This window comes from Leptosomus discolor, chromosome 13, assembly GCF_034619465.1.
Source record: "Leptosomus discolor isolate bLepDis1 chromosome 13, bLepDis1.hap2, whole genome shotgun sequence".
NCBI classification, from domain to species: domain Eukaryota; kingdom Metazoa; phylum Chordata; class Aves; order Leptosomiformes; family Leptosomidae; genus Leptosomus; species Leptosomus discolor.
In genome coordinates, this window is record NC_141403.1 from 22,223,742 (window position 1) to 22,235,849 (window position 12,108).

Here is a 12,108-nt window from a genome sequence, read left to right on the forward strand (position 1 = left end):
ATCCTACATGTAATTAAAAATCAAAACCTCGTACTTCTGCACCAAGTTAGCTGATACCAGAAGCACACAAAGCAACTTTGTTTTCATGAAAGCTTTACCAGACAGAGCTGAACACAGAAAACATGTAGGAAATAGAAGAGCACAAAAATGTCCCTATTTTGTATGCTCACTACCACTTATGTGCCTCTTTCCTCTCTCCTCCCTCTCGTACGTACAGTCCTACAGTTCCTACTGTCAAACTGAGTTGCAGAAATTCTCCCTTCAAACTGCCAATCAGTTTCTTCTGCAGAGCACCTCTCGCTCCTTCTTCATATGACAGATATTCAAAATTTTTATTACCACTAACATTATTATTAACAGAAAATTATTATTAACACTAACACTCCAGGGAAATTAAAAACCAGGGTAAAGTATGACCTTGGACCTATCATACTACCTTCTTTAAAATGCTTCCAAAAAACCCCTCAAGTTTCAAGAATCAAAATTAAAATCCAAATATTTCACATTACCCCTAACGTTTGGCAAGAATCTATACTTTAGTTTAAATGAAAATCATATGAAATAGCTAAAGTACAAACTTTAGCCAAGATTCTGAGACAGCAGAGTCTGCAATGAAGCAATACAGCATCTGATTCTTAGAATAATGAGAAACGAGATAACAACCACAAGATTAAATTAACAGAATTTCATAGGATGCAGCAAAAAATGCAAGTGTTTTTATCCAGTCTGGAAAACAAACACTAGGATAAATTTAAAACTTTGCTAAGCAATGCCTATGGGAACAGATACGTGTATCTGCTCTTCAGAGCATCAAAAGTACCCAGGATGTTTACTCACTCCCCATCTCTTTTCCACACGACTCAGTTTGTGTACTCACTGCTCATCTCTTGTCAAATAGTTTACATGCTTTTGGGTGAAGGCACCAGCTTTTTTTTTTTTGGCATACCAACAATTTGCAGCAGGCTGCTGCTGCATGATTAAGATCACAAAGGTAACTTGCAAGACACTACAGCGAACATGAAGTACCTCCGTGCCCCACAACTGAGTTATAAGGATGATCATAAATGATTCATGCTTTATGACTTTGACTATGTTTTTAAGGTCACAAGCATATATTTGGGGAAAAAAAAACCCAATCACAAAATGCTTCACAGATTTTTAATAAAAAGGTCATGGCTAAACTTATGTGTTATGCTTAAAATTGTCACTTGATGAAAACAGTGATATACTAACACCAAAACCAACTTTCTTCCATCTGATGAATGGAAACCTCTTTGCAGAAGCACAAAAAAAAAAAAATAAAAAAAAAAATAAAAAAAAATCTACCTGGGGCTGTAACCACAATGTTGCATCACTGACCGTTACACTGCAAAAAAAGCGAGCTCAGAAACAGCCTCACATTGCCTTCCACTGCGCAGTACTGTGGAACAACAGCTTCCATGTAGGGATTATGACCAAAAAAAACCCAAGACATCAAGAAATTAAGTTCAGCGTAACCAAAGAGAGCTTCAGAATCTTTATCCATTCAGTTGATAAATTATTAGGAGGTAACAAACCAGGGCACATCAGCAACAGGCACACGCCTGCTGCTTGCAAAGCCGAAGGAAGCCGAGCACCTGCCTTTGCCAAGGGCCCGCAGCCAGCTCGCCTGCTCTCCCGCTGGAGCTTCTGCGGCGTCCAAGTTAAAACACAGTAAGATTTCGTCTTACCCAGATCTTCATTAGCGAGCAATTAAAGGTGGCATCAGAATGTACAAAAAAGGCATATCTGACCCTGAGGTCTTAACATTTCTTCTTCAGGCTCATCAAGTCACAGCAAACAGCCTCGTCCTACAGCACAGTAGAAAACACATACCCCAAAAAAATCCCCTTCCCAAAACTCACCACTTTTCTTTTAAACTAGGTTTTCATCTCAGTAGACTTGAACTTTTACTTTTTTTTTACTGAAAATTCACTTTTAAAGTGTAAATTATTTGGTCTGGTTTTTGGAACTGGGGTTCTCGCATTTATTACCAGTGGTACTTCCCAGGAAGTATCTAGTCATTGCAATTAATTTTGATGTCAAAAATGCATTAAGCCAGAAGTTCATCAACAGTAATACATAAACGAATTCAACAGGGCACCACTTGACATTAACCACTGCAAACCAATCAGAAAGCCTTACCTGTTTACATGCTTGCCGACATTCCACAGCAATAGCTAGCTCACAGCATCCTAAACCAACCCACCCGTCAGACTTCTTCAAAACACCTTTGAAAATAAAATGACAGTACATATTACAGTAGAAAGAGAAACTGCCACCATTTTCCCTTCCCTCTCCATGAGACAGTTATCGTCAAATTCGATAATCCTGCTCTCATTCAAGAACCCTGTTTACAGGTTACACTTTATTGGAATTTATGATGTCGTTCCATACCTACTTGAAGCAAGGGCATGTCTGTGCCTTAACAAATGTTCAACTTGGGAATTATGAAGTACCTTCTATGCACTGAGTTTAAAGATGCTTTATGCAAACTATTGTATTTGTTCACTGGAAGAACCAGAGTTTGATAATTCAGTTTATCTAATCTGAAATACAAGGCAACAGAAACCAACAGGAAAAAAACCCTCAGTAAAATTAACCACCTCATCTCCCACAGACTCATCCTCTTGTTGGGTTCAACAGCATATTTTTCTGCTAACCCTGTCAACACTGAATGTGCTGCTTTCTTCTTCAAGCTTCCGGCACTGGTTTCGGTTGGGATGGAGTTCATTTTCTTCACGGTAGCCGGTACGGGGCTGGTTTGGATTTGCACTGAAACCAGCGTTGCTAACTCGGGCGCGTTTCCACTGTTGCCGAGCCATGCTCACAGAGCCACGGCCTGCCTGTTCTGCTCCTCACCCCACCCCACCAGCGAGCGGGCTGGGGGGGCCCAAGGAGCTGGGAGGGGACCCCAACCGGCCACAGGGATATCCCAGACCGCACGGCGTCAGGCTCAGCGACAAAGCGGCGGGGCGTGGGCTGGCACGGGCTGCATGGGCAGCCATCAGTTGGTGGTGAGCAGTTGTTTTCTTTTGCATCATTTGTTTTTCTTGCTTCTGGGTTGGTTTTTCCCCCCCCTTTCTTTTTGTTGTTTTTCTTCCTCCATTTTTTAATGACAAACTGTCTGTATCACAACCCACGCGTTTTCTCACTTTCACCCTTCTGCTGCCCCCCCAGCCCTTGGCGGGGGAGTGAGCAAGCGGCTGTGCGGTGCAGAGCTGCCCACCTGGGGTAAACCACACCACTTCCTCTGCAGTTTATCCCCCCCAATAACATGGCTTTGTATCCAGAATTATCTTCAATAAAAGCTTCCCATGTCCCTGTCTCTCTTTTTCCATTTATTTCACTATTCCCAACATCCTAATTTCTTACCATAAAGTTACAGAGAAATGCAAATTCCTGCCATAAGTTGTTTCATCCTCTTCATCTATTCACAAATACAGATTTTCTGATGTTTTCAAGGCATCAGAAATTAAACAAAAGAAGAATGCATTCCTCTAACTATTTCTCACATAACGTTAAAGACAGAAATAATTAAAGGGAAGGTTTAACCGATGCAGTTGTGGCAAATTTGTTACGCTCCTTTTTCTTAGGGTGGGGGTGGAACTATTTAGCTCAAATGACCCAGTCATTTTTGTTATATTGTAAAAATAAAGCAGTATTTTAGGACATGCACAAATTATATCCTTTATGTAGAAATAAAAAGTAGGAAGTAAATACTTAATTTAGAAAAAAAAAGGCTCTTAAGCCTAGTAGAAATCCCTATTCAGAAAAGTCCCATGGGATGTCCAGCTTTAAAACCAGGGACGCGTAAGAGCCAGCGGTGAGCTTAAATTCAAATGATAAGAAAATACCGGGGTGGGGGGGGGGGGGGTGGGGAAGTCATTAAAAATCATTGCAATCAATTATTTTCAATCGCCAGCAGGTATTTATCATGAACAAAATTGCTTTAAAATACTCTGTCAGCTTTACAAACACAGGTGGCACAGCAAGCCTGACCAGTACCAGTCTTTCGGGACATTCTGAAGGACAAATTAAGGAAACACACTAATAGCAAATTTATAAAGAAGCAAAATCTGTAGCTAAATTGTCCCCAGCAAATTAAAATATTAATCACATTCATTAAAATGCAATTTGAAACCTTACTGCTCAGCACCAGTAAAGAACTGCAGACCAGGATGGCCTCGCGGAGGAGGGAGCAGAGCGGCAAAGAGCAAGAACAGCTTTTGGCTGCCGCCTGCATTCTGTCAGCCCGAGGTGGCCGCGTGCCACCCGAACGGCGCACGCCCTCTGGAAGCGCTGCAGGCCAGCGATTTACTGGGCTTTTTGCAGACTGCCCAAACCCTCCTTACATCTCGGCAGGGTATCGGCTCACTTCTCCAGTTCAAACTCGTTCAAAGCAGCTGTGAAGGCCACAAACAACTGCAAATTCAGCTCACCTTCCACTTCCATAACTGGGGTAAGGAATGAATTTTTCAGAGACCGAGCACCTTTTTGAAAGCGTTGAAGAGATGGCTGGCATGCACACATCAGTAGTTTATAATCAATGTTCAAAAATTCAGAATTTGGTGCATTGTTTTAAACTAATTCCAAAAGCAAATGCATGTCTACACGGACGTCACGCACATATGCTGAACTATGTACGTACGTACGTTAATTGCCAAATCAGCCCCTGACTACATTCTGGTTTAGGCCTAAAATAACGTAGCAGTTGTTTCTGCTTAACTTTCACATGTGGAGCTTTATGCAGATTCCTTTCAATCAAACCAGTAATGTTTGGTAGAATATTTATTAGTAGGATCGGTGTTGTAAAGGTAAAAGGAATCTAAAAAACAAAAGAAATACCATGTGCAATAAAAAACCCCCAAGATTGCCAGAAATCTCTGCTGCAATAATGAGCTACATCCAGGAGAAACACATGGTAAATCCAGCTGACAGCTTTAAGGGCAATGTCACCACGGAATAGTCACCAGTGAATCACCACTGAATAATGAAGCATCCATATTTTGTGCAAGACAGAGCCTGTGGTTTTCAGACATACTTTTACTGGAACTAAACTGTGCTAAAAGGATGAAGCAAGCTACAAGCACATGCCAAAGTAAGGACACTGATAAGCTTCATCCACTGTTAGCGTGTTCTTGGCAAGTGGCCCTCTCCCCAGGACACTTACAAGTAGCAGACAAGCTTGTGGAGAAAAAAATGGATGCCACACCTTCAAAAAACATTGAACTGCAATTTCAATACAGTGACTTATAAATTAATTTTATAGTCAAGGTAATTAAAATGCATGCATTTCTACATGAAAATACACTTGCAATTAATTGACCGGAGTTCATAGTTCTGATTGTTCGCCAAATTAGCTGATAGAAGTACAATACAGATCCCTGAACTATAAATGATCATCTAGTTGCACAACAGAGGCTCTTGTCCCACATCTCCTCCAAAAAGTTTCCAGAAGCCACCTCACACTCGTGAGATGACTTACAATACACACATTTTTCTCCCTTATTATAAACACTTTACTGCAGTCTCTACAAGAGTATTGAAGTTAGAGGTAAAAAGCTGCATAAACATGAAAAAGTTAGAATGCCATCTCTGATACATTTATTTTGTGATGAGAGAAACATCCTACGTTCTGAAAATAGCTGAGAAATGCTGGATCACTGTGACTCTGAGGAAATGGGACAAAACCAAAAAGGAAGGTGGAAAAAGAAGAAAGTGAAAACCAACTAGGCTTCTCACGTTCAAGAGTTGCATGTGTCAAGAAGGATGCAAGAAAGCCCAAGTCAGAATCATGTTGTCTCTGAAGTCTTCTACAGTCTGCTTACCGTAAATGATAAAGCTTAAAATCAGAGTGTAGTTATCATTGAGAGTGACAGGTTGCCGGGTTTGCCCTCCTCCCTGGCCTCCCCAGCTGGGGGTCCCTTGAGCATCTTCTGTAAGGAGTTTCCTGAGCAGCAGCGTGTGTGTGTGGTCATAAAGAAACTTTAATTTCCTAGAGAAGTCCCAAAAAATAATACGTGTTCTGTAGGCCTACTGGATTTAATCAACACACACTGACAAACTACTGATTCTTGCCTCCAGAAAACACAGAAAAAGAATTTTCTTTCAAAACATCTACTCTTCCGTATTTAAGGCTTGCGACACTGTTTTGGCAAGGACAATAAAACATGACTTACAGTGCTGTTCTGTGAGGATGAGCCATAAAAGAAAGTTAACAGAATACCAAGATGACGGTTAAGGACAAGACAGACACGGACCTGTTAGAGTAGGTCCAGAGGAGGCCACGAAGATGATCTGGGGGCTGGAGCAGTTCCCCTGTGAGGACACACTGAGAGAGTTGGGGTTCTTCAGCTGAAGAAGAAAAGGCTCTGGGGAGACCTTAAAGCAGCCTTCAGTGCTGAAAGGGGGCTGCAGGAAAGAAGTGGGCAATCTTTTTAGCAGAGTCTGTTGTGATAGGACAAGGAGTAACGGTTTTAAACTAAAGGAGGGCAGATTCAGACTAGATCTAAGGAAGAAATTCTTCACAATGAGGGTGGTGAAACATTGGCACAGGCTGCCCAGAGAGATGGTGGAAGCCCCATCCCTGGAAACATTCAAGGCCAGGTTGGACGGGGCTCTGAGGAACCTGATGTAGCTAAAGATGTCCCTGCTCACTGCAGGGGGTTGGACTAGATGGGCTTTAAAGGTCCCTTCCAACCCAAGCTATTCTGATTCTATGAATATCCACTGTTCTCCCCTCATCTAACAAGCCGGTCATCTCATCATAGAGGGTCATCAGGTTGGTTAAGCATGATTTCACCTTCATAAATCCATGCTGACTGTAACAAATCACCTTCTTGTCCTTGATGTGTTTGAAAATGGTTCGCAGGAAGATCTGCTCCATTACCTTCCCAGGATTTGAGGTGAGCCTGATCAGCCTGTTGCTCCCCAGGTCCTCCTTGCCCTTTCTACAGGCATGACTGACATTTGCTTTCTTCCAGTCCTCAGCATCCTCTCTCACTAGCCATGACCTTTCAAAGATTATCAAGAGTGATCTTGCAATAACGTTAGCAAACTCCCTCAGCGCTCATAAGGGTATCCCTCAGATGCCACAGACTGGTGTTCAGTTTGCTTAAACTAACCTGATCCTCCTCTGTCAAGTGCAGGTCTTCCTTGCTCTGGACTTCACCGCTGATCTCAAGGATCTAGCACTCCTGAAGGCTCACCTTAACCAGTAATGACTGAGGCAAAGAGGGCCATGGTCTTTTTAATGTCATTCATCACCAGGTTTCCCGCCCTATTCAGCAGCAGGCCCTCGTTTTCCCTAGTCTTCCCTTCGCTGCTGATGTAGCTGTAGAAACAGGGCAGCTTTCTGGCTGTCCTTCACATATCTCACCGGCATCAACTGCAGACAGGCTCTGGCTTTTCTAACCCCATCATGCATAACTGGAGCTTGGATAAGTTGATCCTTGAAAATCAACCAGCTCTCTTGGACCCTTCTTCTCTCCAGGGCTGTATCCCATGGGATTCTTCCAAGCAGATTGCCTGTCCCTTCCCTTGTTGCCTCTTCAGAAGGTACCCGAGTGATTACAGCTGTCCATGAGCATCAGGGCCTGTGAACACGAGACGTCTTCCAGCACTATGAAGAAGGCCTCACCTACTACTTCTTCCTGATCAGGCAGCCTGCAGCTGACACCCACAACATCACCCACAGGTAGATATGCCCACGCTGTGCCACTCGTACGCCCACGTGCTGTTCTCACCAGCCATGCCCAGGCAGAGCCCCAGGCATGCCAGTCACACTCGCACATGAAGGACAACTGCCACCCTCACCTTCATGGCCTGTCCTCCCTGGACCTGCCCACCGCAGCGCTCCTGCTGTGGGAGCCTTCCTGCCACGTCTCTGTGACCTCAACGAAATTGTAGGCCCGTAACTGCAGAGACTTCTAACTCCTGCCCTTTGCTCCCCATGCTGCATGCACCAGCGCACAGCACCTCACAGGCACTCAGTTGTACTGACTTCCCAAAAAGGGAATAACAGCTTCCCCTATAATGCTGTCCTATATACACACCACTGGTTTACAAATCCTACAGTGCATGGAATCACTGGAGAATACTTAAAAGAACTTTAAAAGTGGCTCACGTCAAAGAAGAAAACAGTAAGGTCACTTAATGTACAAGAAGAACGAAAAGTGACTGGCTTCATGCAGGTACAAAGTTCAAGGTACAAGCCCAGGATACCACAGAAGGACACATGTTTAATCATACAAACATATTAAACACTTTCTAATTAGGAAAAGAAAATAAATGTGTTAAAAAAATGTGTTAAAATGCACAGGTAGCACAGTTTAGAATAAAAGAAACTAGACACCAAGTACGGTTTATAATGGAAGCATAACGAAGGCTAAATTATCATGAAATCTATAGGTGCAGGTGGTAGACACAACATCAAAAAAATGCATATGGTGAAAAAGCAACACAATTCAACAGTAAACTAGTATTTCTTACCTGGCAAAGAAGAATTTATACAACCCCACACTTCTCCCTGAAAAGTAAAATGCAATTAAGCAAAAGTAAGTCTACATAGAATAAGAGTTTCTAGCAGACACAAAACAGCATTTTCAGCATTTTTGCTCTGGGTTTTAAATATCCTATTGGAAGAATTCTTCTGTCTAAACCATCTTTTGAAGAAGTGATATAAGCTGAGTTCCACTTGCTTTGACAAGAAGGCTGCCATCTACAGAGTATGGAATCAACAGCAGTGTTTTTGTAGGTGCAGAACATACTGTGATTACCTGGAACATACCAGCTAGTCAACTTTCTCCACCACCATTTAGAGAACTAGCACCTGTTTAGACAAAGAAAGAGATTTATCTAGGACCAAGAGCTGTGGAGACGTTTATTGCCTTAGCACTCCTTTCGACCAGCTTAAAAAAAAACCCCAAACACCACATATAACCACAAAAAACAAAAGAAAGAGATTTAAGGTACCCCAGAGACCAGAGAAATGTGGCTTCATGGAAAGAGCTGTGTAAGTGAAGTTTACGAACATGAAACGTTACAATAGGAATTTGTTGGGTTCACCCCAACTGCAAAGCACTTCTGGTCCTAAGCAGGAGTTCTGCTAAATGACCAAAGCGGCTGATGGTATTAAGCAGAAGAATTATGTAAATCGTTTTTTGTGGGTTTTTTTCAGGAAAAAAAAAAAAGGTGATGCGCTTACCAAAGGGTTGCTGTCCCCCTCTCTCTCATTACTGTTATTACTGAGACTACCAGCTAAGCTGCCTATGAGGGATTCTTTACACTGGGGCTGTCTCAGGTCAGACGCTGATCTGCCCCAGGTACTTCCATTACCCACGCAATAAAAGTTACAAACACCCTGGAAGAAGGAGGTTTAGGCAGCAGAGCAAGAATTCCATCTAAGATAAGAATTTCAGTTCAACTGTCAGAAATGGGTACATGTCGCAGCTACAGGGGGTGCGCTGTGTTAGAAGCCTGAAGAATTAGAAGCCATGGGAGCTGCTGTACACAGCATGCTGGAGGTTTAACAGCCTGCAACCGGAGTCCTACAACACTCAGACAATGTGATTGTAGTAGAGTATTTAAAATGACAAGAGCACAGAAAAGCCTTGAAGGATTACATCTATTTTAGTACAATGTTACTGAAGTCAGTATTTTTTGAGCTAGCACTAGGAAAACCTTAATTGGATGAAATCAGAGGAAAATTCTACAGAGAGTAAGGCAGCGAGCGACAAGTCTTAAGAGGTGTATTTGGTTTACATGGCAAGGTTTTTGTAGCGAGGTGGCTGCAGGAACGGCTTCTGTGAGAAGATGCCAGACCCTGCCTCCATGCCTGACAGAGCCAGTTCCAGCTGGCACCAAGACGGACCCACAGCTGGCCAAAGCTGAGCCCATAAGCAATGTTAGTAGCCCTCTGTGATAAGATATTTAAGAAAGGGAAAAAACTGCTGTGCACCAGCAGCTGGGAGAGACGAGTGAGAATATGTGAGACAGCCCCGCAGACACCCAGGTCAGTGAAGACTGAGGGGGAGGACATGCTCCTGGTGCTGGAGCAGAGATTCCTCTGCAGCCTGTGGTGAAGACCATGGTGAGGCAGGCTGTCCCCCTGCAGCCCGTGGAGGACCACACAGGAGCAGGTGGATGTGCCCTGAAGGAAGCTGCAGCCTGCACAGAGCTCACGCTGGAGCAGCCTTCAGGCAGGAGCTGTGGCCCTGTGGAGAGCAGCCCAGGCTGGAGCAGGTTTGCTGGCAGGACTTGTGACCCCATGGGGCACAATGCTGGAGCAGTCTGTTCCTGAAGGACTGCACTCCATGGGAGGGACCCACGCTGGAGCAGTTCATGAAGAGCTGCAGCCCCTGGGAAGGGCCCACATTGGAGAAGTTTGTGGAGAAGTGTCTCCTGTGGGAGGGACCCGACGCTGGAGCAGTGGACGAGCGCTAGGAGGAAGGAGTGGCAGAGACAACGCACAGTGAACTGACCACAACCCCCATGCCCCATCTACCTGCGCTGCTCAGAGGGAGGAAGAGAAGTTGGGAGTAAAGTTGAGCCCAGGAAGAAGGCAGGGGTGGGAGGAAGGTGCTTTTAGATTTGTTCTTATTTCTTATTACCATACTCTGACCTTTCGATTGGCAATACATTAAATTAATTTCCCTAAGTTGCATCTGTTTTGCCCGTGAAGGTAACCGGTGAGTGATCTCTCCCTGTCCTGATCGTCACCCACGACCCTTTCGTCCTGTTTTCTCTCCCCTGCAGAATTAAGTGGCTCTGGAGGGCACCTGGCATCTAGCCAAGGTCAACCCACCACAAGGGGCTTTAAGCAAAAGTTTTGAACACGTTCTTTAAAACAAACCAATAAGTTCAATTCAATCACACTGAAACAGCAACCCAAACTGTCCTGCAATGATTCCATCACCATGGGAATTACTGACTTCCTACAGTTGCAATGGATCTGTATCTAATGATCTAGAACTGACCTCCTCCGTATCTGGGAGTTTCCCACTTAAACAAGAGTCAAAAGTCAGCTCAAAAGAAAAAGGTGAAAAGCTGCTACTTCTACTAGTTCCACCCCATTGATCCAGTTGACTTCCTTTATTTCAGGGTCTTTTCCAACCTAACTGATCCTACGACTCTACAATAAAGTTGCCTCTTGTGTTGGCAGTTACTGTGTTACCTAATGCCAGGCAATACCCTTTCTATCTTATGACCAGAAGCAATACAGACAACACTGTGTCTGTAACCAGTGCTGCAGAAAACAGACCATCTGATCAAATTCATGACGTATCCACTCATCTGTGGACTGTCACTAGAACACCTCTCCAACCAAGACAGGTGGTATTTGAAAACAGCAAATATAGTATTGAGTTGAACTGTAAACCACCTTATATCTAGATGCCTCTTACAGAAGTTTATAAATATTACCAGTTCAGTGATATTAAATTAGGATATACACTGTGCAGTAAACTTGCCATTCATAAAGATGGTAACTGGGAGTTTTAAAAAAATAAATCATTGTGTCAACAATTTTCCCCCTTTCAGATACTCTCCAAGCCTGTCTTCTAAAAAAGCACTCCTCTACTATACAGATAGATCCTACTCTCCCTACCAGGGAATAAAAAAGAAAACCAGTACCAAAACCAATGCTATTCACCACTTTGATATGTTTTCATGACACAGGTTTTACCCACACCATCAGCGATCTGTAACTTTCCAAGACCTTTGAGCTGACGATCCACAGAAACAAAACACTGAAAAAACCATTCTCTTGACACACAGGAGGAAGCCATCCACAAACATACTCTTGCAAAGTTGCTTATGAAATGCTCTCACGGTGGTATGACTCCCCCTGCCTCCTGGGCCGCTCGGTACTTGATGTGACACCCCCCTGCCTGGCCCACATACCAACCTAGGGCAAGTCAGCCACGGGCAGCAAAAGGCAGCGCCCCAGGGCATCAAGGCACCCCCTTGACATACGTGGCCCTTGCTTCCCCTGCTGACTGGAAGCAGCAATGCCCGACAGCCCAGTACAGCTGCACCCGCGTTGTGGGCAGCGTGCCGGGGCGTTACGGCACCCCTTAACGAACCCGG

The 12,108-nt window shown here is 43.9% G+C and overlaps 1 protein-coding gene across 1 annotated transcript in view; it reads right to left on the bottom strand.

Annotated features, from left to right (window-relative positions):
• RECK (reversion inducing cysteine rich protein with kazal motifs) overlaps positions 1–12,108 on the bottom strand; it is a 66,769-nt gene that overhangs the window by 40,757 nt on the left and 13,904 nt on the right. Inside the window, exons 4-5 of the mRNA XM_086472480.1 lie at positions 8,512–8,548; positions 2,164–2,249 (exon numbers count right to left, since the gene is read on the bottom strand). Of these exons, the coding sequence (XP_086328606.1) occupies positions 2,164–2,249; positions 8,512–8,548 (123 nt within the window). The remainder of the gene's footprint in view (positions 1–2,163; positions 2,250–8,511; positions 8,549–12,108) is intronic.